We start from the raw sequence: 27,959 nt of genomic DNA on the forward strand, positions 1-27,959 counted from the left end.
TTTAAAAACTTAAAAATATATTTAAATGTAAAAAAGAAAAAGAAAAAAACATCCGTTCACAGTAATAACTTATAATTACTTTTATTATGCTTTAATAGCCACACGCATAATTGTAGGAATATTTAGATTAGTGGTACAATTACTGTAGACACAGGACAAAAGGACTCGAGCACGCACGCATGACACGGTCGTGTTGTAATATTTGACAAGAGACAACGATTTATTTCACTATCAGTGGCTACTAGAAGCCACTAACGCTGATCGACGAGGACCAACAACAGCATCCACATTACTTGCATCAACCTACGACTGTCTAACGGCTCATGCCACCTTCCACTGCTGGAGCTGCCGTCACGCCGCGCGTACGCATTTGCACATTCCCTTCCCAACCTATTATATATTTCAACATTTCATCGTCAGAGTATATTTCATATTAAATTATTAAATTGTAGAACAATTATTCTTTCAAACTGTTAAAGAATAATTATTAAAATTTTAAAAAATATCTTCGAGAAAAGTTGTTATGTATTCTTTCAAAAATAAATTAAGCACATCATAAATTTTTATTGGACCAAATTTTACTTTATGATAAAATAATAATTTTTTATTAAATTTCTTAAAGATAACAACATTATAATTATAAATATCTGTAAAGTCGCACTATTATATATAATTTTATAAATCTAAATATATTAAAAATTGAAATTATGGGATAATTATAATCCTCAAATTGTAATGGTAAAAAAAAATTGCGCGTTCACATAGTAACCAATTATTAAGCTATTTTTTCTTTTTTTTTTTATATAGATTTCTTAAATATAATATTATATTAATTTATAAAGTCTTTAAAAAAGTTTCTTTCTGTACTATGTATTACACTGTTAAAGTCAATAAAATATTGAAAGAAAATTTTAATTTTCTTTCTCTTACGTGAATTTTTCTTTTGTATTAATGTCTATTTGATTACATATTCAAAAGATAGTATATAAGAATTAGATTATTAGAGTGTTTGTTGAAAAGGGTAAGAGTAGTAGACAAGTAATTACTACAAGCTAACATGTATAATACACTGTAGTTTTACACTGTTACCCTGTAATGTGAAAAATATTCTCAGTATCTACGTGTTGAAGAGTTTTTCTTGAAAAGTCTATTTTGTGAGTAACTCTAGTCACACTAGAAAGATGAGTCACTCAAAATTTAATAAATATTTTTTAATAAAATTTTACTATCATTATTATTAAAAATTTAAATTTAACTTTAAATACTGAAATTAACATTTTAGTAAGTAATACGATATATAAAGATGAAAATTTAAAGAAAAAAGGTAAAAACCAAAAAATGTAAAAACTGCTTTATCCTTCATTTGGTGTTGCTCCCTCTACTGAGAGAGAGATTCTTTTAATTAATAAAGGAAGAAATGAAGAAAAGCAACAGAGGATGAGAAATAATAGTTAATTACCAGCAGACATGTCGAATCCACGGGCTTTGAGCTCACGATACTCTTGGCAAATGGATAAGGGAGAGCAGAGGCAACTCACCAAACAATCCGTGCCCTGGTGTCCCTTAATCCCATATAGCCTCCTCAGTTTTGTACGATAAATGCAACCGTAGAAACCCGCAAAATGAGTAAACCCACCCAATAGGTAGAAAAGTGTTCCCTGTAGACAGCAAGCTGCATCCCGTTCCCGGTACAAACAAATTCAACAACGCTAACTTTAGTCATATTCAATTTTACTTATATAAATTCATGTCCCTTTTCAATCACACACTTTACCACACTTACAAGTGTTTCCTCTGTCCACGATCTCAGCTATCCTTCCGAAGCTAACACACGGGCACCAGCACGAGAGGCAACCTGATGAATCAAATTGAAAATTTTTAAATAAATTATTCGATCTTTTGCTATGTATATATAGCATATGTTTGTATAACCGTAGGTGGTAAAGATATTACAGCACGGGAAATTAATAATAAATTAAACGCATGTAGGATGAGATGTTGATATAGTTACATGCGCTGCAGTCAGAGAAGCAATCGCACAAGCCACTGGACCATGATGACATTTTCTTAGAGAATTTCTGGGTGTGAGCACTGTGGTGTTCTGCTCAGGTCGATCTAAAATTGATATTATTTAATAAAAGAGAAAAGGTGATGAAGGTGGAGGCCAAAGAATAATTACAATTTATATTCTTAGCATTTGTTTTACGACTTTTTCCTGTTGCAAGGGAAATGAAAAGATGAGTAGTGTAACATCAAACGTGTGATGTCATTGAAAGGGTTAAAAAAATGAATTGTAAAAAAAATATTATGAAAGCATAATATAAAGAGAAAAGGTGACGGGGGGAGCCAAAGAATAATTATAAATTATATTCTTAGACTGTGCTTTATAGTTTTCTTTCTATCAAAAGAGACATAAAGATAAACTAAATAACATAATTTAAAGAATAAAAAATAAATTGTAAGGAATGTTATAAAAATAAAATAACTCAAAAATAATTGGTGCGTAGCTTAGGTCACATCTAACAAATGAAAAATGAGATTAGTGCTTCTTACATACTTGAGTTGGTTGAAAAGAAATTTCAGAAAAAAGAATGATATTTGAAATTATTTGTTGAAAAGAGGATAAATTTTAAAAATAAAAAACGGTAGAAACATTTAAATTAGGTAAAAATAAATAAATTTTATCTCGCTTTAACAGAGTAAGTATGTTGTGTCTTTTAAGCATGCTAATAAGAATTTAATTTATATATTAATGAAAAAGATAACGCTTATTTGATAATTTCTATGCCTTAAAAAAAATAGTCCTTATTTATCCCCAGAAAACACACACACAAAAAAAGATTAAAAAAAATCAAACCTTTGATTTAAAAAATCTAAATCAAGTCTCAGTATGCTTGATTAATCTCTCGAAATAAACTCTATGAATATCATCATTACTTGGTGACTTCTTAATGTAACGTGAGGCTGATTTGAAAGTCATTTTTCTAAAGAAATTATTTTATTTAAAATTGAGAAATTTTCTTAAAAGACCACCATTCCTCTGAAGCCACACCAAAAAGTAGCGTAGTACCCAACCATAGAGCCTTAATAACCTTCTTGTTTATTCCAACATCTGAAATTAGCATGCTATAGTGTGTGCCTTTACATGTATAAATTAAATTATATCTACGTAAAATAACTTTTAATGGATAGTTTTATTATAAGACTATTAATTAAATTAAAAACTTCTATCACATAAATTATGTTTGCAAAATTTTAGATTAGTTTAAAATTATTTGATACTTTATTCAAATACATTAAAATTAATGTAAATATACTTTTGAATTATATGAAAATGAGATTCTTTAACTACATTATTATAGTTGTTTAAATTTAATAAAATTTAACACAAATAATTAAAATAATATATTATTATAATTTAATAGTGAGATTGAAAAAATTCATATTTTTTTCTTAAGTTATTAACAATGTAATTATTGGTGTAACTTACATAGTACTGATATAATATGATCTATTCTCAAATATATTTGAAAATTATGCTTCACTCTCTTATACTTTTTGTTATATGTAATTTAGATTTCAAGTTTTAAAATTTTGCAATACAAAAAAACTCTCAAATATTCAAATTGACCGTTAACTAGTATAACGAGGTAAAACTCATTTTCTTCCTTTTTAAATAAAACTGTTTTTATTTAACGAATTGTACACATAAAAAACACATAGATAGTTAACGATCATGTTAAATATCTCAACAATAAAAGAGTTTCACACATACACATACAGCTATTAAATGTATAATCTATTTATGGTTTAATAACATTTTTGGTCTCTCAAACTTTGTAATTGTTTGATTTTAATCTCTTAATTTTTAATCGCATAATTTTAGTTTTCATATTTTTTTAACTAAATAAATTTTGTCTAATCGTTAATTTTTTATTTAATATTTAATAGATGACGACAATCTTTTTCTTCCTCTTCTCCTCGGCTACAGCAAAAAGTTCAAAAACTCACATTCGTTCAATTATTTTAATGGCTCAAATTATGCCACGAAACTTACAGTAGACAGAAGAACATTTGCAAGCTAGACTTAAGATCATGAACCATGCTTAAGCCAATCTGACCCACTACTCTCTCTATTTGGGTGACGATGCAATTGCATAACTCCTCAGCTACAATTCTTCTTCTGCTTAATTTCTATGATTCTGTAATGAGTTGAAGCATGTGAATTCCACCTCAATGAGTAAAGAAAGCATTTGCAACGTCGGCTTTAGTTGTCTCTCCTTCAACCTCCTCCCTTCTTCCTCTTCATCAGAGAGCCTCTCCATTAAGCCCCACCACTCCTCTTACTTCACCTACTCCACCATTTGATCTGCCACCTTCTGCCGTAAGTTCAGCCTCATCATCTTCTACAACTTTCACCTCCTCATTTGCATCGACGTCGACAATATTGGTATCGTCTACCTCTACTGCCTTCGCGACTTCACCATGGAGAACTTCCACCGTGACCTCTCCTACTTTTATGCTATGAAGATAGTGGTATTCACTTAAGTGAGAGTGACTTTCAAATATTCCTACGTGAGTTATGGCATAATATGAGATATTAAAAAGGTTAACTTTCATTTAGTTTCTAAAATATGTAATTTGACAAAAGTTAGTATTTAATATTTAAAATTGTAGTTATTAAAATTAATAATCATTAATCATATTAGTTTTTATTATTTAAAATTAAACGATAAGTTTAATGACTTATTACGTTAAACTAGTTTATTTTGTATATAAAATGATTCTGTTTTAAAAAATTTTAAAAACAATTTATTTTAATTTTTAACATTTTTAAGTAATAAAATTATTTTTTATCTTTTATTTTACTTTCTTCTACCGTGTCTTTTTTTTTTTTTTCCTTCAATCACTGCTGCTATAGACTGTCAATTATAAGAACAATGAAACTAATATGATTATAATGACAACTTCATTACAATAAAAAAGGGATCAATATGATTATAGTAAATAAATGAATTTTTCATTTGTAATTCTAAAGGAAGTGTGACCAATAATTATAAAATTCTATAAACTCACATAGTTAATATACTCATTATCTTATATACGAGACTCTTTGACTAAATTCATTCACTCACAAATTTGAGACTTTGATATAGTAATGCAACGAACAAAAACTTAAGACAACTTTTACAGCATGAATGTCATTATAATGATGGTTGGAGGTAGGAAAAAAACACTATACAAGAAGGTGAAACAAAGGATAAGAAAGAACCTTATTATTTAAAAATATTAAAAATTAGAGACAAAAATGAATTATTTTTTTAAAAAATTATAAAACAACGTCATTTTGTGTTAAAAATATATTGTCATAACCAAGAACTTAGTCCAAGTGACAAGCAATTTGATATCGCTTAAGCAATGTTTCAGGTTTGAGTCTTGTATGCAAATAATTTTCAGTGGTAGACTCACCCACCACATCTAGGTATACGACTTGAGTTAGATCCAAATTAAATTGAATGAACAAAAAATATATCTATATATATATAAGAGCATTTAGAGTTTAATTAAACCTTATTGATCTTATCAAAGGATAGTTCATACAAAATGCTTTCATATATTGCAGCAATATTTTAACCTAGTCAACAATCAAGTAATTAGTTAAGTCAAAATTACTACTTTGGTTTGAAATCTTTTTCTATGAAAGTGTTACACTTTAATGCTTCATACCCTTAACTTTAATATTACATATAGTTGTGAAATCCTAATTTTCTGTAATGGTGAATATTCGATCATGCTTCAGAGGTTGGAAGCATGTGGAATTTGAAGCAATAGGTTAGGGATACAAGAGAATACAAATGCCAAATTAATAAAATTCCAAATTGATATTTTTAGAGCTAAATATCTATTACACCTTCTTTAGGTTGAATAATCTTGGATTCAAAATTTTGTTAGTTAAAAGGTGCTACAGTCATCGAATAGTACAATGAACTAAGTGGAGGAGGAAACTAATAATTCTAGAACTAAAGCACCACCAATCCTATGGAATTGTAAGACAAAAGTTTCTGTACAAAGGATCATTATATTTCTTTAAAAGCCAATAAATTACATAATTAAGTAAAGTTAATACAATATGCTTCGTATCAACATCATCATCATTTTCTAGCTTTCAAATGCACTAAAGTAGTGAAGAAAGTTTTTGGTGTGGCCCATAGACCAATACACTGGTGAATCATTAAGATGGGATGAACTGTTCGTTAGAGTGAAGAAAGCTAATGCTAATCAAATGAAAAGTTTTATACTAATTGTTTAGTAATGTAAAAAAAATTACATTAATAATATATTAAAACTAAGCTCATTAATCTTTGATATAAAAAATAAATAACCGTTTAAATTAGAGGAATAAATATGTGCATTATTATACAAGTATATTATTATTTAAGTTATATAAGTAAATATTTGCATCATGGGGTTAAGTATTTACATGACCCGTAAAGAAAATTTTATATGAACACACATTAGTATTGAAGTTACACAAATATATTTCCACATTAATCTAAAATCATTTCCTTCATATATGTTGAAATATGGATTTAATTTAATTTTGCATCCAACATTACATCATTTTTTATTGTATATTAATCATTACAAATTTATAATCTTTCATTTTCACAAGTATATCGTCCTAAACATTTTTATTTATTATCATTTAAAAAATCAGATATTCCTCTGGTGGAATAAATTTTTCCTGTATTGCATACTTTTAGAGTTACATTGCTTTATTTCGTAACTTCACTTTGTTTAATTTTAAAAATTTTAAATTAAAAAATAATTATACTTAAATATGGGTATTGCCATATAAAAGAAAAGAGTATCTATCTAGACGGAAAATTTTTCCTATGATGGTTTAAATGGTGCAACACTGGGGTTAATGTCTACCACACGAACCACATTAAACGGATTAGCACTTGTCTCTTTCATGGGCCACTGCCCTTTCCAAAATAATATTAAAAAACATTTCATTGGGCCTGAGTGAAAGAGTCCAGCCCCCCCCCCCCCCCCCAAAAAATAAAAACAAAAACTCAATGATTATAAATATATTTTGAAGATGAAAGAAACATGAATGAATGAGAAAAATGGAGTTACGTGAGCTTGGAAGAACAGGACTGAAGCTGAGCAGCGTTGGATTCGGAGCTTCCCCACTCGGCAATGTCTTCGGTACTGTTTCCGAGGAACAAGCCATTGCTTCCGTTCGCCTCGCATTTCAATCTGGCATCAACTTCTTCGACACTTCTCCGTATGCTCTTTTCTTTTACAATTTTTAATAATCATTTTTTGTTTCGTTTTGTTTTCCGACGTTGTATATGTTGTTTTGTTCTGAAATTTGAAGCTATTATGGAGGGACGCTGTCGGAAAAAATGCTGGGAAAGGCTTTAAAGGCTCTGGCTGTTCCTAGAACTGAATACGTTGTAGCAACCAAGTGCGGTCGCTACAAGGAGGGTTTCGATTTCAGTGCAGAGAGAGTAACCAGAAGCATAGAAGAGAGCTTGGAGAGATTGCAACTTGATTATGTTGATATTCTCCAATGCCATGACATTGAGTTTGGGTCTTTAGACCAGGTCCATGTCCTGTGTTGTATATTTCTAAACAAGAATATTAGCAACACACTCTATAATTGGTCTTTTTTAAGTTAAAGTCATTTTTTAATAATGATCAATTATGATTCAAGTGCTTTGACTTTTTAAAAAATTAACCAATTATAAAGAGTTAATTAAAGTGTGTGTAGGTAGCATTTTTTTTCTGAAATTGTAGTGTTATGTTATTATAACTGTGAAGTAATTTTTTTTCTTTTTTGGTGGAGACAGATTGTGAATGAAACGATTCCTGCGCTTCAGAAACTGAAGGAAGCAGGGAAAACGCGGTTCATTGGCATTACGGGGCTTCCTTTGGGAATTTACAGCTACGTGCTTGATAGGGTTCCACCTGGAACGCTAGATGTTGTGTTGTCTTATTGCCATCACTGTATCAATGATTCGACCTTGGAGGGTTTGATTCCCTATTTGAAGGCCAAAGGTGTTGGTATCATCAATGCTTCTCCGTTGGCCATGGGGCTTCTCACTGAGGCTGGCCCTCCGCAATGGCATCCAGCTTCGCCGGAACTCAAGGTGTGCTGTGATGTGGTTATTTTTGCAAATATATATTGTACTGATTTTGGTGTGCGTTACGTTGTGCATAGTTCTGTTCATGTTAGGTAATGAATATCTGATAAGAAATTTAAATCAGAAGTGATAATCACGGCAATGTTTGATTTAATCAAGCGAATGTGTTTGATTATGAATTGTACGCATACCGTCATTTGCCAAAAGTTTGTTATTTTTTATTAAATTTCTTCTACCACTGCAATTTTCATATCCAAACGGAAAATGCTTAATCTATGTGTAAGATTTAACAGTAGTTAATATATATATCAGTGGAGAAAATGTGAACTAGTTCTACTCAACATTCTTTTGCTAGACTAGGCAATTGTCTTTATTATTTTGATCATCCAGATCCAATTATTGCCTACTATGATGCTCTCAAACATCTTTGAACTACATCTCTATTGAATCTTTGTTTTTGTCTGGTAGATACTTTATCAAAACTAAATTGTTTCTTGGTATTTTAATACTTTGCAGTCTGCATGTCAAGCTGCTGCCACCTATTGTAAAGAAAAGGGAAAAAACATTTCAAAATTAGCAATGCAGTACAGCTTGTTAAATAAAGAAATCACATCAGTGCTTGTGGGCATGAAATCTGTTGAACAGGTTTGGCTTCATAATCTTCATGAATTATCATATTTAATTGTATATATCTTTATTCTGAAAATATGTGGAATTTTGTGGATGATGCATGAAACCTTGCTCAAAATATTTTGTATGGCTTGGTCTGTAAATTAGTTTCCCTCTATCTGTGTTGTTTTCATTGAAGCATATGTGAGAAGTTTCCCCTGTAAAATATGAACACTTCTTCCAATCTGTCATTTTCATACCTACCACTACCAGCTAAACAAAAAAATCAGTCATGACTCATGAGCATATAAATAAAGGTACAATGTAATGTGTTTTATTAGATACTGCAAGTTAAGGGACAGCACTGTAAGATTAAAATGCATCTTAAGGAAATTTCCTGGCTTTAATTGATGGTAGTCCTGCAAACTGTAGCTGTTTGTTTTACTACTGTCGCAGCACTCTTTTTCATTTGATTGTATGTCTTTTATCATATTCATATAATCACATATTATCTGTGTATTGATGGACCTTATAGAAAGTCTTTTTATGAGTTGGTGTTGCTGAGCTATGTAAACATTTTGTACTTGAACTATTCCTACACCCGAAGATGTGTGTGATGTGAACATTCAAATCGGATGATTATGAACCTATATTGTGTTCCAGTTTTTTCGTTTGATAGTTTTACCTTCAAGAAGGGTGCGGGCAGGGGGAGACAAGCTCTACCAGCTTTTTCTTTCTATTGTAGGGGCTTTTGAAACAGTTTACAATCGGCAGAAATTTTTATGTTCAAACGATTTGCACATAGTTCTGCTATTCATGCTTTACTATCCTTCAAGCAAAAGCTAATGCAACGTAATTAGGATGTACTATAGAAAATTGTATGACAAGGTAAACATGGTAATATCCTTTCTCGTGCTATCCACCAACAGTAGTATGGAAAATTCAATGTAAGCAGCTCACTAGATTTGTTCATGCTTACAATTTAAATAGGCTTAGGGTACGGTGAGAAAATCTCGCATAAACCTAGTGTAAACCAGTTGGGTTCATTAGTTCATTAGTACTGCAAAGTATTATTGGCACATCGTTATTCAATGATCAATTACCACGGTTAATTAATTATTAGCTACTATAATTAATAATGTGTCGATACATTATTGGCCTAGTACACCTACACTAGGCTTATGCAAAAATTTCTTAAAGTTTAGTTTTTTGTGCGATATGGATTAGTCACTTAATAAGAATGATCTGTTCTAACTTGGAAAATCTAACCAATTAGGTGGAGGAAAATGTTGCTGCCGCAAGAGAACTTGCAACTTCTGGAATCGATGAAGAAGCTCTGTCTGAAGTTGAAGTTATTCTAAAGCCTATTAAAAATCAGTCATGGCCTAGTGGAATCCAGCAGAGCTGATGTTTCTCCTTCTGCCTCTGCCCATGAAGACCTCCTCCATTCCTCCTGTTGAGGATTTTCGTTACTACTATAATCCTATTCAATAAGAGAAATTACTTTGACAGCTACTTATATCCAATATCCAATATCCAAATTATTTTTGGTTTATCTTCTAGGGTGCGTTAAGTACATTTCTTACCACATGTTTATTCAGTGTTCTCATCTCCAGCTTCTGGAGAGTGAGGACCCGTCTCCTAAGGTGCACCAGTTTTTTAATATAGGCTCTCTCATCATGGCTTTGACATTTATTTGGATAAAGCTGGAGTCTTTGGTGGAATTTGTCTGTAAAAGTACAATGTAAAAAAAAATGGCAATAATTTGTTATCCCATATGTAGGATTTTTATTTCCCCTTAAATGAATATTTCATAATATTGTTGACACATTATCTAAAACATGCAACTTCACGTCTCCGTAGGGTTGAGCAAAAAATTTAGTTATGCATGTCTAATTCATAACAAATGTTAAACTAGTTTTTTTATTTATTATATTAGTGTAATTGATTTAGTGTTTTAAATTCAGATTTTAAAATCAGATTTTACTTTATTCATCCAAATTCATATTGTGTGTGAAGGTATTATCTCATGTTTGATTTATTAGACTTCCGCGTTGAATCAGTTTACAAAATTTCTTCGTGAATACATTTTATGATTAATCTTTTTTTATTAATTTTAATTTTTATAATTAAGATTAAATATTTAATATATTCTTTAAAATATAATTATATTTTAGATAGAAAAATATAAAAAATACTTTTAAATTAATTAATATTATTATTTTTATGTTTAAATTTATTCTTTTATTTTTTTTAAATATTATAACTTAATGTTTTATTATTATTTATATTTATTTTTATAGTTTTAATTTTATTAAAATAAATTTAAAATAATAATGTATATTTTATAAAAATTTCTATAAAGTATAATATAATTAATAAATATTATTAAAATCTTTTTAAGACACTAATTCAATGTAATGTTGTAGTATAACAAATTAGTTTTACCTTAAAAATTAAATTTAGAAATGTATTGAAAATCAATTTGTCTTAAAAATTAAATTTAAAACTAAGTTAATGTAAAACTATATTCAAACTAACTAAAATGTAAACCATTGAATTTTAAAATGATTTCAACAAAAATTAAATTTAAATTTGATTTTAAATTAAATTTAAATTTTAAAATTAGTTTAAACTGGTTTTAAAAAAATAAAATAGATTAATTTAAAATTTAATTTGCACAATTAATTTGTGCAATGGATAGATAATTCAAAGTAAAATATATGGAAATATTTATTAATTTAATATAATATGTATAAAAAAAATTCATTATGAACATATTAAAGTATATACAAATATAATTTTATATTAATTAGTATGAAATTTAATTATTTTTAATATAATAATTTAATAATAGTATAAAAATGTTTATAATATATTTTCCCATATTTAAAATTGATTTAAAATATACCAAAAAAGTCGATTTAAGATTATTTTAAAATTGAATTCATACAATTAAATTTAAAATAGATCTATATGCAAATTCAATCATTTCCATTCTACGTCTAGGCAAAGAAACTCTAAATAACTTTCCATTTTGATCCAGGAACCACGGTCGATAATGTTACTAATGCCATCGGATCAAACTCTCAAATTTCGCTTTCCAAAATCTTCCTTCATTTTAATCATTGGTGGGTCTTTCCGCAAAGTTGTTGTCATTTAAGTTTCTTGAGTAAATTTTTATAAAAGTCTTTATAAAAGCAATTAGTATAAAAAATAATAATTTGTTAGAAGTTAAAAATAATATCTTTTTAAAGTTTATAAAAGTTAAATAAAAAATTTATAAAAAATAGAAAAGCATAAGTTAATTTGATTTTAACTTAAAAAGTAATTTGATATATTTTATTATTTAAATTTTTACTTTTATAAGCATTTGATGACAAGTTTATCCAAACTAAACTTATAATTTTTTTCATAATTTAAAAATAATTGATATCTTCAAATTTTGAAAGAAGTTAAATAAAAGAGTTTTGCAAAAACTTTCTTTATGGCATAAATCCAATCATATTATTACCCTCCAGTTTTGAGTTTATATAGATGCATAGACAGTATATAGAGAAATATTCCTCCTTTATTGTAGACTGGCTACTTGTTCATCAACTCTTGTTTTTGGCACCCGAGTTTATCAACTTTCTATTCAGCAGAAATGGACTTTTTGAAGCATTATATTTCTCCATTGTACTTGCATGATCACTCTATAATTAGTGGTTTAGCAAACTCTGTAAACTAATTAGGTACAATAAAGCGACTTTAAACCTACTCAAATTCAAAAATAGTTTGTTATCAATAAATTAGTAACCTCTCTTTGTTGTTTTCAATGAAACAAATAAGAGAAATTTCCTTCGGAGATTATGTACAGCTTTTACTTTATGTCGTCATGCCTATCAACTAAACAAAGAACCACTCATTAGCACGAGAAATTTCCTTCGTAGCATGACGTTGTGCCGCCACCAAATTCCATAAAAGCGGATGAAATCAAGCGACTACAATTGTCCTTTATAAGCACTTATATCATGTAATCCTACATGATAATGATAACTATCATATTCATGAGTCTGCTTAGAAAACACTTTAGGCAGATAAATCAGTCTGTATGCTACGGAGTTATCAGAATGCACTCACTAAGGATATTCTAATGAAAATTGTTGAAACAAATGCACTGTTGCTTAGATAAACCAGGGTCGTTGGTTGAATTGGTTTGTAAAGTCACAATGGGAGAAAAACTAGAAAAAATTTGTTCTCCCTTTATTTATTTGACAAGACGTGTATTAAGTGAGTCAACCACTGCAGAGCTGCTCAATTTTTCAGAACACTCCTGGTAGATTGGATACACTACATAGGGTGTTTGGATATTTTTGTATGATTATTGTAAAAACACTACTTTGTTCTCAATCCATTTCCTGCTTTCAAAATTATTACAAGGAAACACGAGAATCATCGGAGTTTTTTTTTTTTTTTTTTAACAGAAAGAGTCTACAAGTGACCGTAATCGCGTCAAAGGAGGATATCCTGGAGAAAATCACGAGTTCGCATTAGAAGTTCCTCTCTCTTAACATCAAAATTACACTCTTCTTAATTGTACACATCTCATCTCATTTGTCTACTAAAGGCAAATCGTACTCATATAGAGTAAAAACAAGACTGAAAATCAAAGGATGGCAAACGTGAACATCAAGAGAGTCTTAAAATTCATTGCCATTTTCCACATCTTACGCTTGCACCAATCCATTTTCATTCATACTAAGCATACCATTAAAGTCAAGATATTTGTTTTATTCCTTTAAATGCTAAAGTAATGGATATCCCACCAAACAATTGCACAACTGGCACACGAGTGCTGCATCAAATAATTTGTATTTTCTTATGGCCCAAAAGAAAATGTTTTATTTCTGTGCTCTGTAACAAAATGTACATGTGTCGGTGAATGTTTACAGCCTAGCTGAAAAATGACTATCATCTATATATCTATGAATTAGAGCTATGTAATACAATGCATACACGGCAAAAGAGATTTTTCTAAATCACCACCCGCTGTAATGGTGGCCAAGCAATAACATTATCATCTGTGTAGCCCAGAGAAAGAAAGTCAGCACAATTCTTCCAACAACCGTGGTTATATGGGTTTCTGAACCGCCCATCAGGACCACGAAGATATTCATAACGGGAGGAATTCGCTAGTTCATTTGTGGTGACATTTCGAGCTATCTGCATTACAGTTTACAAACATGAAAATCCTGAATGTGTGCAAAAGAGAGATGCTTGTATATTTCGAAGCTTTCTCTGAAACAAGCTGTTTAACTGAAGGAAAATATATCATTCGTGGATATCTCCTTTTTCCTAAATTTGACATTTCATTTTGGGAGAGAGAAAGGTAAACAACTCTTATACAGAACTTGTGAATTCTTGCACATGAAATGGTGGCTTCCAGCAGAGGTAAACTCGTCTCTCTGTTTTTCCCAAAAATGACACTATCATTTCCTAAATAAAAGCAGTAACACCTATTAAACAGATGACAGAAACTTGACTACGATGGTGAATGGTCTGGTAAAGTCAGAAGATGAACAGAGGCTCCAGAAAGGTGGAACAATGAAAGAAATCTGAGTAAAAGGAGTAAAATACCTAAAACAATTCAAGAGAAGTTACAAAAATGATCTTGCTTGTATTGTTTAACAAAAAAATGGTTAGAGAACTCTGGTAGCAGTTTGTCCGTGTAGTAATGGGATTAGGCTGGGTTCATGGTTGGACAAGGGTCAAAGTAGGTCTAATTATTTGATTCCTAATACTCAACTTCCACATCCAATCTCATGTGAGTAGCACATGGATACTGCATCCAGCCTAAACCCTATACTAAGTTGCAATAACAGAATAAAATGAAAACATTATTGGTAAATTATTTTTAAAAAAACCAAAAATATGAAAAATGAAGGAGCAAAATTCTGGTCATTCTAACAAAAATAGGCGCTTTTTCCTTCTCTTGATAAATTTTTATTAGTAGTTCTTTTTAGTAATGTTCCCTAGTATATTTGCTGATAATAACCTAAATGATTATTGTAATAAAAATTGGTGAGTATGGTTTCAGCAATCACCATGGAGGCCTGTGTTATCGTTAATGTTGTAGCTGCAATGAAAACAACAGCATCCATCACCAAAAACACAAGAAGACCTGGATATCTTACTAACACATGATGGGTCCACGTTTCTCCTGCTGGTAATGCAGGTGTAGATGTCCAAATTCCTGTCATGGAAAAGAAGGCTGTTATCTAGTTCAAGAGAAATAATAAATTATACCATTTCAATATGTGAACAGTCCAAGCAAGAGCTCTTCAAGTCATACTTTGAACTGCAATGGCAGCAGCTAGGAAAGAAGTCAAAGTTCCCATGCAGATAAAAATAAAGAAATCCCTCTTGTTCCTCTGCAATATGCATACCAAATACAATATTAAGGCTCATAATATATGTGGAATGAGAGAAAGAAGAAAGTGGCTCTTGGTTAGACTAGAAAAGTTGAATAGAGTATTTTATTTCCCAACCAAATATATCCATTGAGGAAGGAAAAACCTCCTCATTTAATTTATCACATATGCATCTATCACAACTTCATAAGTAGACCATAGAAAATAAAGGAAATTCATCATAGAATGCAGTTTTGTTCTAATGGGTAAAAATTTAAATAGCACAACACTAATTACCTTCCCAACACAGTTAGATATCCACGGACAATGGTGGTCAAACTGTTCCACACAGCGCTTACAAGTAGGACAATGCTTGGATCGGACAGGTCTTATTATCTGATGATAAATTTGAGAAAACCTGATAAGTGACAACTTATTTTGAGAATTTAATAAAATAAAACATAAACACAAGTAAATTGTCAGCATTATATTTTTATAATACTCATAAGAATGTACATCGCGTAAACCTTGCAGGTAGGGCAAAGTTGAGACCAATTTCCCATCCAAACAGAGGAACTATTCAGGTCAATATTCAATAAAGGATCCTGCAGAATACAAAATGTAAAATTTTGAGATTGTATTATGTGTGTACATACAAAAATGGTTGGGATTCAAAGAAATTAACACTGAATTTTATAGAGACACCAGCTCACACAACTATTACATTAAAAGGAAAAAATGACTCCAGAGCAGAATACTCAGAGAAACCCAGTTTCTCTGCCCCTCCTAATCCACAAATTCTGATATTCTCTCCCTGACCTCCTCACATCACCTTCCACTAATAACTAACTATGCCAACTCAGCTTCCAGACCCTTCTTTCTGTTCTTTCTTCTCTCATAAACCTTCCAAATCTCGGGCCTCTCTGGTTCCAGGCCCAATACTGGATCCTGGTCTTGGCCCTCACTCCTATCATGCATACATAATTATAAATATAAGTATATGGCAATGCTCATATGTTTATGCCTCAAAATACCATCACAAAGTCATTACTTGGAAAAGAGGACACATGTAATGAGTTTTCCCCTGATAAATTTTGGCTTGGGGTTTCCAGCCTTTTCTTCAAAACTATCACTTGCAAGCAATATTTTACCCTACACAGCCGCGAAAGGACTACATACCTCCGTATCACTTTGTGTATCCAAGTCTCCCGGCCGTTTTATATAACCTGGATCTTTACTGCACAGGATTGAAAGTAATATCAATAAACTAGTGTTGATGATGAGAGGTTTAGAAATAAACTTCCAAGAAAAATTTTCTTATGTATCAGGACACATTATGATGTTTAATAATATTTATAACACATATTCCACAGAGATGGACAGCAAATGAGAACTGAACATAACCTGAGAAAAAAATGGCATGGGAGTACAAAACAATGAAAGTAACAAAAACAATCTGCATCTTTAAAAAATTCAATGCATAAGGAAACTGCCCATTTATCCTTTCATCTCCATTTCTTTTTCTGATCTCTTTGTATCTCTCAGTTTTTTCTGGGTCCCTCTCGCTATTCCTTTGCTTTAAGTCACTGTATTCCTCTCTGTTTTGTTGAGAGTGTATGTTAAGATGTCCCACGATGGTTATGAATAGAGCCAAAATACTTCTTATAAAGGCTAGAGTAGTCCTCCTCCTACGACCTAGCTTCTGAGAGTGAGTTAGATTTAAGTTTCTTAACATGGTATCAGAGCCTATTCAATTTGAACGTTGGACTGTCCATAGATGTCCAGTCCTGTTGGGTCTACCCATGCAGATGTCCAATCTTGCAAATTTCACACACTAGATGTCTAATCCTGAGCGCGAAAGGGGTGTATTAAGATGTCTTACATTGGCTAGGAAAAGAGACAAAATACTCCTTATAAGAGTCAGGGTAATCCTCCTCCTACGAGCTAACTTTTGGAAATGAGTTAAACTCAAGTTTCTTAACAGTGTACATTTGGTGAAATTTATTTCTTACGATATATTTCTAGTTTACTCTTGATATATGTCATTATTTATTTTTTAACACATTCTGCAGTTTTTCAGAATACTTTTTGGATACATAATATGTTTACTATAGCTGCTATGCTTCTGCAATAGGCCGCAAAGCAATCTGCAATATTTTTATGGTGGATTTTTGGCTTGCCGCCATCCATCATTGTAACATTGCCTATATCTTCAATCTCATATTGAGGGAATGACAAGTAAAAGGCAGATTCCTAGTTCAGATTTTCAGTCACGTCAAATTTCTCGTAAGTTACATGATAAAAACCAAATAGAATTTGCAAGGTCTCATAAGTTACTGGAAACAATCCCAGGCCAATTAACGGGGCTGCAATTCATAAACCTTTACAGTTGTATCATTGTCAAAGTACAAAAGTCACCTGATACACCACTTCTCTACTTACCTTGCTATGTCAATGCAAATCAGAAATTAATAACTAAATAGAAAAAAAATTAAAAATCTAAATAAAAGTCAGCAATGAGTATAGAAGAAGACCTCCAATAAATAATAAGGTTTATAGTAAAAGGAATTGGTTGGGCATAAGGGAACAGTGTTGTTAAATGGCAGCCATGGCGGAATTCGGTGGCGGTTTTTGACCCCGCCGTTACAGCGTTACCGTTTTCTGGCCTTTTTCAATGGCGGCGCCATGGCGGCCGTTACGCGCATGGCGGTAACGGCAGCCATGGCGGAAAATGTAAAAAAATGGCGTTTTTGTGGGAAAAATTGAGTTGGGCCATTGATTGGACCTGCTCCGAAAAGATAATCCGTGAGCCCAAACCCTAAATCACATATTTTCTTCCTTTCTTCATTGCTGTTGTGCCGCAATGGAGTGGCGGTCCGCCACCTGCTGCTGCTGTGAAGTATTTCTTCGCAGGGGTTAAGCCCTAGTTGTAGTGTCTTGGTGTGCGTGTTGAAGTGTAATAGAGAAAGAGAGCGAAATTCCAATCTTGCCCTTGTTTTATGTATTTTAGGGTTTTTTAAGGGCAAAATAGACTCTTTCCACTTAAAATTTTTAGGGTTTACCTTCTCTTCTCAAGCGGTCAATTTTCTGAAGGGTAAAATATTTAGGGTTCTCTACACTGTTTTTCTTCCTTCTTCTCTAAAGCCATTTTCTCCTTCACCATTTTCGCCGGAGAAGACATCCTTTCCGGCTGTTTTCCGGCAACTGTGAATGGAAGGCCCTATTTTCCGAAGTCCATTTTCTATTTTGTGTCTCTGGACTCTGCCCCTCTTTCTTAGTTTTTTCCTCTCCTGTTTTTTTTTTCAGTTCTGTTTTTCCCTCTCCCACTCTGTTTTACTCTCCCATTTTTTTTGTTTTTCCTTATTATTTTGTTTTCTTGATTCTATTTTTCTGTTTTCACTTCCAAGTTTCCTTCTCCATATTTATTTTAATTCTCTACTTTTCTGTTATAACTTCAGCTTATTATTCCCTCTTTCTTAGTTTTTCCCTCTCCTTTTTTTTTTTTTTTCAGTTCTGTTTTTCCTTCTCCCATTCTGTTTTACTCTCCCATTTTTTTCGTTTTTCCTTATTATTTTGTTTTCTTGATTCTATTTTTCTGTTTTCACTTCCAAGTTTCTTTCTCCATATTTATTTTAATTCTCTACTTTCCTTTTATAACTTCAGTTTTTTTTTCACTATTGTACAACCATTTTATTCTTTTTTTCTCAAAACCTTCTTTTTATATGTAGTTAGTTTTCTAATTTTATATCACATTTTGCAATATATATGACCGCCATTATTCCGCCATAACCCGCCATGGCATCCGCCATAATTTTATGGCAGTTTTTTTGTTTTCCGCCATGACCCGCCATCTGCCATTGATAACATTGTAAGGGAATCAAGGTCTTAAAGGCATTTTTTAAGTGTAACACAGAATGCTGACTACAGTTTGTTAACTAGTAGAGGGAAGGTTATCATGAAAAGGGAGCCAAGGGAGGGGATAGTTCCAGGTCTCTCGAACACGAACACCTAGGTATCCATTTCAGTTTACACTTTACAGTTTTTCATTCCTACCCTATTTGCGTATCAGGTTGATACAGGCTTGGGGATTTAGAGTTCCAAATCCAATCAATAAAATTCAGATTCTCTGTTTATCTGGTCTAGTTCTGTCAGTATTTTTAGTAAATACTAAATAGTAATGAACAGACTGATGATAACAGAAATGGTTATTCTCCAATACTTCTTCAGTGAAATAGTTCAAATATAGCACGCAAAGAAACACTAGTCAGGATGCAGTTCTAACTTTTAGATCCTAGTTCCTAAAGAATTTTATTGGAGCATTCACATGCATGATGAAAACAAGTATGCATCAGTAGAGGGTATTCATTCAAAGCACACAATATCACACAAATACAAAGAAAGGAGAAATATTTATAATACCATATCACACACAAAAGCAGAAAGAATAGATGACACAGAACATTACCTACTACACCTATAAAACATAATCAGGGCACCAACTGTCAAAGAAAGAGCTGTCCATGCCCAAATTCCAACAATTGCAGTAATCTTTTTAAGGTTGGGAGCTGGAATTAGAGGAAAACATTCAGTCAAGGTAATTACTCAAGTAATACATGTGTCAGTTGCAAATTGACATAAAATTCTGAAGTACCTGCAATGACTGAGTTGATGAAGAGGATCATAAGAAAGACTATAATACACAATAAGATGGGAGCATAACCAATATCTGTCACCATCCCATTACAAAGTTTACCTCTCCAGTATTTGCTACGACCTCGTTGTTGATTAGACTGCAGAAATGTAACACTATAATCAGTTTCAGAGCCAATATACCTATAACTGCATAAACAACAAGCAACAAAGCACTGTTCCTGTGTGGTTTCCAGAAGCAAAATTGTTTGTTCAAACTAACAGTATCATCAATCTCAAATTAATTTAACAATTCCTGCCAGATACAATATACACTCATTTTTGCACCCAACTAACTTCAGAAGAGTAAAGAAACTCAAAATACCACTATGGTTGATTATTCTGTCAGTCAAGAGTGTACAACATAAAAATGCAAAGTAATGGAAAAACAGATCAGTCTATCAGTAGTTCATTACTGTGAATCTATGATGGCATAAATCTGTCTACCCTCGATTCTATTGAGTTTAGCAAAACAAAAGGAAAATAGATTTTCTCACCAGAATGACACTGTTTGGAATTAGGGCATCACTTTTGTTCCCTCTCCGCTTTGTTGCAGAACACCACATTTGAAATTACGACACTCAAATCACATTGCCATCATAGGATTTGGTTTGTTATTGTGCTTTATTTCGTTATTGTTGATTTTTAAATATTATTTTTGCATGAGGTTTATGAGTTTATGATTCGAATTTACAAGTCGAGTTTACAAACACTCCACAAGTTTAAGTAAACTCTCAAGTTCGACAACCTAGATTTTGTTAGATCTAAGGAATTAAAGATCATTCATGTGCATTTACTCAACAGCTTATGTTTTCAGGAAAGTTGATTCACAAGATGTGTTTACCTATTATCTCTTGCACTTGACAAAACTAAATTTGACAATGATTATTAATTGCTAAAGTCTCATCAAGATTGTTATTGAAAGAATTACACAACCAACAGCCTCGTTAATACAACATTACGTACAAGGAAAGAAGTGACATGCCGATGACCTTTATCATATGCAAGTTGTACAGGAGTGAAGCCAGCATTATCCTTCACCAACAATTCCTCCTTTGTGCCTGCATGTACAAGCACAGCACATGCCTCTGCATGTCCTCTTAATGCAGCCCAGTGCAACGGAGTACAACCTAAATCAGTTTTATTGGGTATTATCACATCAAAAATCTAAAATGACCAACTAAAACTACAAGTTAATAGCAAAAAGGACCTGTTTCAAAAGTAATTAAAATAATTCAACCTAATGTAATAAATACAATAGCATTCAAATAGATAAAATCTCAAATGTTGAGAACATAAAATCTCAAATCTGTTACCCCAAACAAACTCTTGAAACTGTAGGTGTGTCTTGACCAAATGCTAAAATATGATATAAAGCATATACAATTGAAAACTTATACAAATCTAAAGAGAAACTAAGTGCCAATTTGGCATACCATCTTTATCTTGTCTTCCTTGACTTGCATCTCTAAATAGAAGCAATCTTATCGTATCGGCAAATCCCTTATATGCAGCCCTGGCCATAAGAATTACAAATCAAAAAACCAAGTAAATACAAAAGCAACTTCTTCAACAGATTTAGTTAGCCTAATACAAAAACATAATTATTAGAAACAATTATTTAGGGTGGGCTTCAATAATTTGACACAACACATTTAAAAACCTAAAGTACTTCAAAACTCTTTGAAGTACAGGGAGACATTCCATCAATTAATACTCCCTTAAATTAATAAGTTTCGGGTAAAAAAAAAAAAGAATAACAATTAGCCAAGGCATAATTTTCATTATGCATTTAGATGAGAGGTTTTAACTAATTGTTTGAGTGCATTAAAAACAGAAAGTAGATATAACTGGTGGAGCTAGGACATTGACAATCAGATCACTATCCAAATAAGGTTTCCTAACCCCTGCATAGCAATCAAAAGCTTCATGACATACCAATGAAGAGGACTCCTTCCATCATTATCAGGCACATCAAAATCAGCATTGTACTTTACCACAACATGATTTAAGAAAGCTGTCTGTCCATATTGTGCAGCAACATGAACTGCCTGCAGGAACCATTTAACTATGAAAATAGCACAATACTGGAAACATTTAAACAAGTAGTAGATAGGATAAGTTCATGATTTTCCTTATACAGAAATGAGTATTGATCAATTTCACTCAGAAAACCACACGCTCACCTATTTCTTGTACCCAAATACCAATACAATTTATAAGACTTGTATTTATTCAAAGAAAAAAAGCAATAAATTGATGATAACTAGTACATAGATAGCTTTTTATCATCATTAAAAGCAAATATTGATACACTCACAACTCACAGTTTCATAAAATCAAAATTTTGTCTTGCTTCTTTTACCCAATATATATTACTTATAAGCTAAAACAACATAAACACACTTAAATGTTCAGAAAAATCATAATATAAGTATGGTGTAAAATTTTGATACTAAGATATCCAGATATCAAATAAAGAAAAAAATTGGGTATACAGTTACCATTCAGACATACAGATTTGGATATGGAAATGCCTGGGGTATGAGGTGACAAGAAGTCATAAATCAAATTTGGATATTGACTTGGATGCAAATAATTTTAAATGGATGTTAAAACCCCAACCCATGTCTGCCCTACTGACATCCCTAAATACAAAAAAAGAAAAAAGAAAATCCTGCTGAAATTTGATGAAATTAATAAATCGATCCAAACAACTATTGACAAGCATGTAAGAATGCATTAACAAAGGAGCACAATACCCGATATCCATTTATGTCAGCAGCTTCAACCCGAGCACCATTCTCCAAGAGCACATCAGCTGCCGCAGTTGAACCACGAACAGCCGCCCAATGCAATGCCGTTTGTTGCATGTTGTCTTTAGCATTGACATCAGCTCCATGCTTCAAAAATCAAGTACAGTTAAATTCAACCCAAATCAATTCATTATTTCAGCACATAAAGACCCTGCTGAAAGATACAAAAACTATTAATTTCAAGAACGACCCACAATCACCCAAAGAAGAAAATTTCAAACTTGCTGCACAAGAAGACGAAACCAACTTAAATGTTTAAAAAATATGCCATCAATTATTAGCTAACACCAAACACAAAGCGAAAAAAGGGAAATACCTGAATGAGATAGTGCACAATTTCATGAAAGTTGTTAAGGGAAGCCCATTGAAGAGCATAATAACCATTAACATCGGGAACGGAAACGGAGGCGCCGTCATATTGAACAAAAGACCTCAATTTGTGAAAGTCGCCATGAGAAGAGGCAGTGAAGACGTCGAGTATTGGAGGACGGTCATTGGGTTTGGAGTCCGATGAAACGACCTCAATCTCCGATGAAGCCATTGGAATTGGGTTAGGGTTTGAAAGGGTCAAGAATCAATAATACAAGATTATGATTATTATATGTTATTTGGAATTGGAATTGGAAGTTGAGAGAATGTGTTGGGTAGTTTCAATCATTCTTTCAGAAGCTGATTTCCCCACTTCCTCTCTCACTTCATCCTTTCACAACCCTTTATTTCTCCTTCAATTTATTGATTCTTCAAGAACAACAATTGCTCTGCCCCCCAAAAAAAGACTCCCTCCCAACATATACTTTTACCTCCTGGCATTTTGAATTTAAGTAAATTTTAATTTAAAAATTATATAATTAATTTAATAATCATTTAAAATTAGTTTATTATATTTAATGACAATTAAAAATATATATTCAACATTGACTAATAAAATTATGGAATTTATTTTATTCAAATAACTAATTAAGAAATAAATTAACACTAATTTGATTTTATTTAATGTAAAATTTTATTACACGTGTTACAACATAAAAAAAGTATGATGTAACCTTATAGAGATCAAATGTGAAATCTGAAAATTTTCGTATAAATATAGATATAAGTTAAATTTATAGTTAGTTATTTATTATTTATAAATTTTGTGGTATCTTTTAAATTGAGTTACTTAATAATTTATTTCTTTATTGTATTAAATTTAATTTCTGTATTTAAATATTCATTATAAGCTTTCAAATTGAATAATATTACATTCTTAGAGAGTATGAAAATTAACTTAAAAAAGCATTCTATGTTTAAAGAATACTTTTAATTTTATCAAGTATGTATCAACAATAGTACTCTTAGTCACATAAAAAAAATAGTATTACTGGTTTTCATTGTATTTTATATGGTGTTGGGACTTAATTCAGACACTAAAAATATGTTTGATTTCTTTTTTAAAAATAATTTTATATTATATAAATGGCAGTTTTACCCTGTTTAATTTAAAGGGTTGACATTTAGTTTTTCATGTTTCCTTCAAATGAATTCAAAAAATTAAATCAAAAGTTAAAAATAATTTTACTCCCCATACAATTAGTTGCTGTGGATAACTTCCAATAAATTTGTAAAGTTGTTTTACTACTTTAAAACTTAACTTGCTAAAGTTGATTTTTTTTATTAGATATAAAATGAATACAAATAAAAATCACAATAAAGAGACAAATTAAAAAAAAAATCCTACATGGCTCGGAAATCAATGATAATAAAACTTTGGATTATGTGCAATATGGCCAAAGAAGGCTTCGTAATCATCAAATTATGAATTATTACTATTATTTATAATAAACCTAATTATGATTATTTTTAAATTTGTAATAAAAACAAGATTCTAAACTTTAACTTTTACTTATAAATTGGTATCTTCAATAAAAGGTATCATATTATAAGTGTCATTTTCATCTTATGTGTAATGTGTTAGGATTAATGCTGGAACTTCGTATCTCGGTAGATAAGGATTGTCTTTATGTTAACGAGAGATGTTAGATTCTTTGTAATTCTAATAGCTAACACGAGAATAATTATAATGGTGTTTTTTATTATTATTATTATTAAAAATACTTATATTAGTTATCCTTAAGTTATCTAATTACTATATTGTTTATCTTCAGAGAGAGAGAGTGCCAATTTTTTTTCAAGAAAGATAAAAATATTATTTTATGATTGGCTAATTAGAAATTTTAGAGATAACATTGAGAAAGAAGTTTTAGAAGTAATTTTTTTTATTTTGTTAGTTTAAATAACATGTATTAAGAAAGGTAATATTGTTTGAATAAAAAAAACATTTACAGTATGGCGAAACGAACTCTTAGTATGAGATTTCTCCACACACACGAGTCAAACCCTGTGCCATGTTTAAAGGGGATCGAGAAACCATCAATTGACAAATTTCAAAGGTAAATAGGACACTAGCATTTGTCATCATAACTATGGCAAAGGACAAAACAAACAAAGAAAATTTAAAGATAAACACAAAATTAGCTAATGCATAATAATTTAAGTAGATGACAAGATTGAAAAAAAAATTAATAAGGAGGTAATTATTGTCTTGATATCTAAGTTAGAGTTTTATTATCTTTTTGTTATTGAGTTCATCCTTAATTTAAAATTTTAAGGGTATTATGTCTAATGAACATCCTATAAATTTACTATTTGTAAAAGAAGGTCATCGTTATAAAGAAGTTATGATACTTTTAGATGTTCTCAACATGATATAAGGACAGTGGAAATTAATGAACCAATTAGTGAGAATTTATGAGTTTTTTTTTTCTCACTTTCCTAGTTTGGTGATGTTATACTTTGCCCAAGTTCTATTAGTACCTTAAACATTATTAGTGTGGAGATGTGGAAGGAAAAATTGAGGGGAGAAGAAAGAAATGATAAAAAAATCCTAAGTTTGTTATGTTCAACGAGTAAATAAAATATAAATTAACAAGTATTATTACTATGATAGTATAGAGAAATTTAAAAATAGGCTAAAATAAACTTTTGATTATATGTAATTTTTTATTTGGTCTTCTTTTTAGAAAAGAGAAAAAAAGTCATCCAAAATATTTTTTAGACAACTCATTTGTAAGTGATCTTTTAACTTTTTCCTTCCTACTTATAGAATAGCTAACTTATGTAATATGAAATGACTTTTACATAAACAATGATATGACATAAACACAGATTTTCTATTCGTATCTCCAAATTTTAATTTCAAAAACTTTGCCTCATATTATTATCTTCTCCAAATTCAGATTCACAATTTTTTTTTTCACTTTACTTCTTCTTTTATTTCTTATGAGAAAATTTAGCAATACAATTTTTCTAAATTTATTTAAAAAAATATAAATTTCACTTTTAATTTAATTATTCTTCCTGGTATTTTTATATTTTTAATAAATTTTAACTAATAATTTAAAATAAGTTAAAAAAATATGTTTTCAACCTTCCTATTTCTTATTCTTCTTTAATCATTCCCTTTGTTAGTATCTATTCATTAATTAATTTCATTTTCAATTCTTCTTCAAACCCTTCATCAGTTTTTATTTTTATTTTTGTAACATCTTTTTTTTTTTCATGTCAAAACATAGACTGTGATTTGTCATAAACTAAAAGTGAAGCTGTCATGGTTCTTCTCACATCCAATGGAATTCTACTCGAGGAAAAAAAGTTTTAAAAAAAAATCAAGAAATGCAAATTAATAGGTGAGAAGCTAAGTGAAAACTAGGGATGGCAATGGGTAAAGTACCCAATGGGCATCCGCAAAATTTACCCATAATGGGTAGGGTATTTACTCGCTATACGGGTACGGGTATGGGTGTGGGTAAAAACCCGCAAATTTTAATGGGGATGGGTGCGGGTATGGGTATCTAAGTACCCACCTCGCCCCATACCCGCATATATATATATATATATATATATATATATTACTTATGTGAAGTTATATAAGATTAATATAAAAATATATTTAATAATAAAGTAAATCAAAAAATTTATTTTGGTTTATTTTTTTAATAGAAAAATTTATTTACTATTTTATATCATTTAATTAGGCTAACACAATTTAATTATTACATAGTTAATATAAGATTGACTTTTTTTAAAATATTATTTATATATGACACACATAAAATATTTTTGTTAATAAAATCATATTGATGTTTAAATCATAAAGTGAATGATAAATAATAAATATATTATAAATATTTTATAAATTTTACAATCACCTACTATTACCGTAAACTTATTATTTATTAACAATATTTAAATTTTATTTTTATATTTTAATTTAAAATAATATTTTTCTATGTAACATATGTATTACAAGCACAACTATAATCTATTGAATCTAAATAATATTATTCTTACTATTTATTCACATTCAAAGAAGTTTTTGAAAGGATATAAATATAAAAAATTATTGTTAATTTTTATTTGTTAATTTTTTTAAGATAAAAAAGTATAATTTTTTTAATATACACGTATATTTCTTTATTATAAAATTTTATTGTAACTATTTATCTTTTATTCAAATTCTTTTTTTTTAAATTTATATACATTATAAATATTTAATTCACTAAAATAATTTTTCAAAAATTTATATTTTTGATAAAATACTTTCGTATAGTATATGAGTTAAAAAATACTAGTATTAATATATATATATATATATTAATTATATTATATTATTTTAATTAAATTTATTATTTTTCTTACAATTTCAAATTCAAAAGTTAAAAAAAATATTTTATGTATCAACTTTCTGTTATTAGTATTGAACTTCTCTACTTTAACTCTATTCTCATTCTCAATGTCTGTCTCACTAAAACTTAATAACTATGAAATGTTATTCATTAGAGTTAGTTGTTAATGCCGTCACAAGAGGTTACTAAGTGATCCCACACGAAGGGACAACCATTATATAGATCTATTGCGTTGTCGTTTTGACATTACCAACAATCAAATCTCACACAAGATAGAATTATCACTCACAAATAACTTGTGTGTTTAGTTTTTACTTATTGTTTCTAAGAATTTTAGTTTAGAAAATTATTATATTAAGATACATTTAACATTTATGATCTTTGAATATTTGTTTTTTATCTATATTTGTACCTTATTCGGCAACTACATATTGAATTTTTGTATTATTATACTACTTATGTGAAGTTATATAAACATATTTTTTTTTATAAATATTTTTTTCTCAAACAAGCGCGGGTAATGGGTACAAGACGGGTATGCGGGTACCCAGAGGGTACGGGTACGGGAATTAA

At 30.3% G+C, this 27,959-nt stretch overlaps 3 protein-coding genes across 6 annotated transcripts; 1 reads left to right on the plus strand and 2 right to left on the minus strand.

The window, feature by feature from the left end:
• Positions 1-297: 297 nt before the first annotated feature.
• Positions 298-2,151, minus strand: LOC113859206 (protein PLANT CADMIUM RESISTANCE 3-like). The gene is made up of 4 exons (XM_027492021.1): positions 2,012-2,151; positions 1,784-1,855; positions 1,460-1,672; positions 298-390 (listed from the first exon to the last, which is right to left on the minus strand). The coding sequence occupies exons 1-4, from the start codon at positions 2,061-2,063 to the stop codon at positions 314-316; spliced, it is 414 nt and encodes a 137-aa protein (XP_027347822.1). The 5' UTR covers positions 2,064-2,151; the 3' UTR covers positions 298-313.
• Positions 2,152-7,124: 4,973 nt separating this feature from the next.
• On the plus strand, positions 7,125-10,621 carry LOC113858444 (L-galactose dehydrogenase). The gene is made up of 5 exons (XM_027491105.1): positions 7,125-7,294; positions 7,388-7,616; positions 7,863-8,162; positions 8,673-8,801; positions 10,042-10,621. Exons 1-5 carry the CDS (start codon positions 7,125-7,127, stop codon positions 10,171-10,173), a joined length of 960 nt encoding a protein of 319 aa, XP_027346906.1. The 3' UTR covers positions 10,174-10,621.
• Positions 10,622-13,604: 2,983 nt separating this feature from the next.
• Positions 13,605-23,422, minus strand: LOC113860240 (probable protein S-acyltransferase 23). Of its 4 annotated transcripts, none has more exons than XM_027492944.1 (13): positions 22,979-23,422; positions 22,609-22,749; positions 21,785-21,897; positions 21,283-21,362; positions 20,813-20,976; positions 19,809-19,947; positions 19,623-19,722; positions 16,337-16,394; positions 15,685-15,762; positions 15,455-15,553; positions 15,100-15,178; positions 14,852-15,000; positions 13,605-14,243 (listed from the first exon to the last, which is right to left on the minus strand). In XM_027492944.1, the coding sequence occupies exons 1-13, from the start codon at positions 23,201-23,203 to the stop codon at positions 14,148-14,150; spliced, it is 1,521 nt and encodes a 506-aa protein (XP_027348745.1). In that variant the 5' UTR covers positions 23,204-23,422; the 3' UTR covers positions 13,605-14,147. The 4 variants fall into 4 exon arrangements, with proteins under 4 accessions (XP_027348745.1, XP_027348744.1, XP_027348746.1 ...); XM_027492943.1 differs by having other exon boundaries at positions 13,605-13,970; positions 22,979-23,414; XM_027492945.1 differs by having other exon boundaries at positions 13,637-14,212.
• Positions 23,423-27,959: the final 4,537 nt, after the last annotated feature.

This window comes from Abrus precatorius, unplaced genomic scaffold (genome assembly GCF_003935025.1).
Source record: "Abrus precatorius isolate BTA unplaced genomic scaffold, Abrus_2018 Scaffold2, whole genome shotgun sequence".
NCBI classification, from domain to species: Eukaryota; Viridiplantae; Streptophyta; class Magnoliopsida; order Fabales; family Fabaceae; genus Abrus; species Abrus precatorius.

What these genes read in the sequence shown, in the direction of transcription:
- LOC113859206 (XM_027492021.1), bottom strand. Translation starts at nt 2,063, where the DNA reads ATGTCATCATGGTCCAGTGGCTTGTGCGATTGCTTCTCTGACTGCAGC. An exon ending in CGTGGACAGAGGAAACACTT is followed by an intron (nt 1,673 to 1,783) that starts GTAAGTGTGGTA and finishes AACGGGATGCAG; the next exon opens with CTTGCTGTCTACAGGGAACA. An exon ending in TGGATTCGACATGTCTGCTG is followed by an intron (nt 391 to 1,459) that starts GTAATTAACTAT and finishes AATATATAATAG; the next exon opens with GTTGGGAAGGGAATGTGCAA.
- LOC113858444 (XM_027491105.1), top strand. Translation starts at nt 7,125, where the DNA reads ATGAGAAAAATGGAGTTACGTGAGCTTGGAAGAACAGGACTGAAGCTG. An exon ending in AGTTTGGGTCTTTAGACCAG is followed by an intron (nt 7,617 to 7,862) that starts GTCCATGTCCTG and finishes TGGTGGAGACAG; the next exon opens with ATTGTGAATGAAACGATTCC. An exon ending in GCATGAAATCTGTTGAACAG is followed by an intron (nt 8,802 to 10,041) that starts GTTTGGCTTCAT and finishes CTAACCAATTAG; the next exon opens with GTGGAGGAAAATGTTGCTGC.
- LOC113860240 (XM_027492942.1), bottom strand. Translation starts at nt 23,203, where the DNA reads ATGGCTTCATCGGAGATTGAGGTCGTTTCATCGGACTCCAAACCCAAT. An exon ending in GGAAGGAGTCCTCTTCATTG is followed by an intron (nt 21,363 to 21,784) that starts GTATGTCATGAA and finishes TCTTATGGCCAG; the next exon opens with GGCTGCATATAAGGGATTTG. An exon ending in AGGAAGACAAGATAAAGATG is followed by an intron (nt 20,977 to 21,282) that starts GTATGCCAAATT and finishes AAACTGATTTAG; the next exon opens with GTTGTACTCCGTTGCACTGG.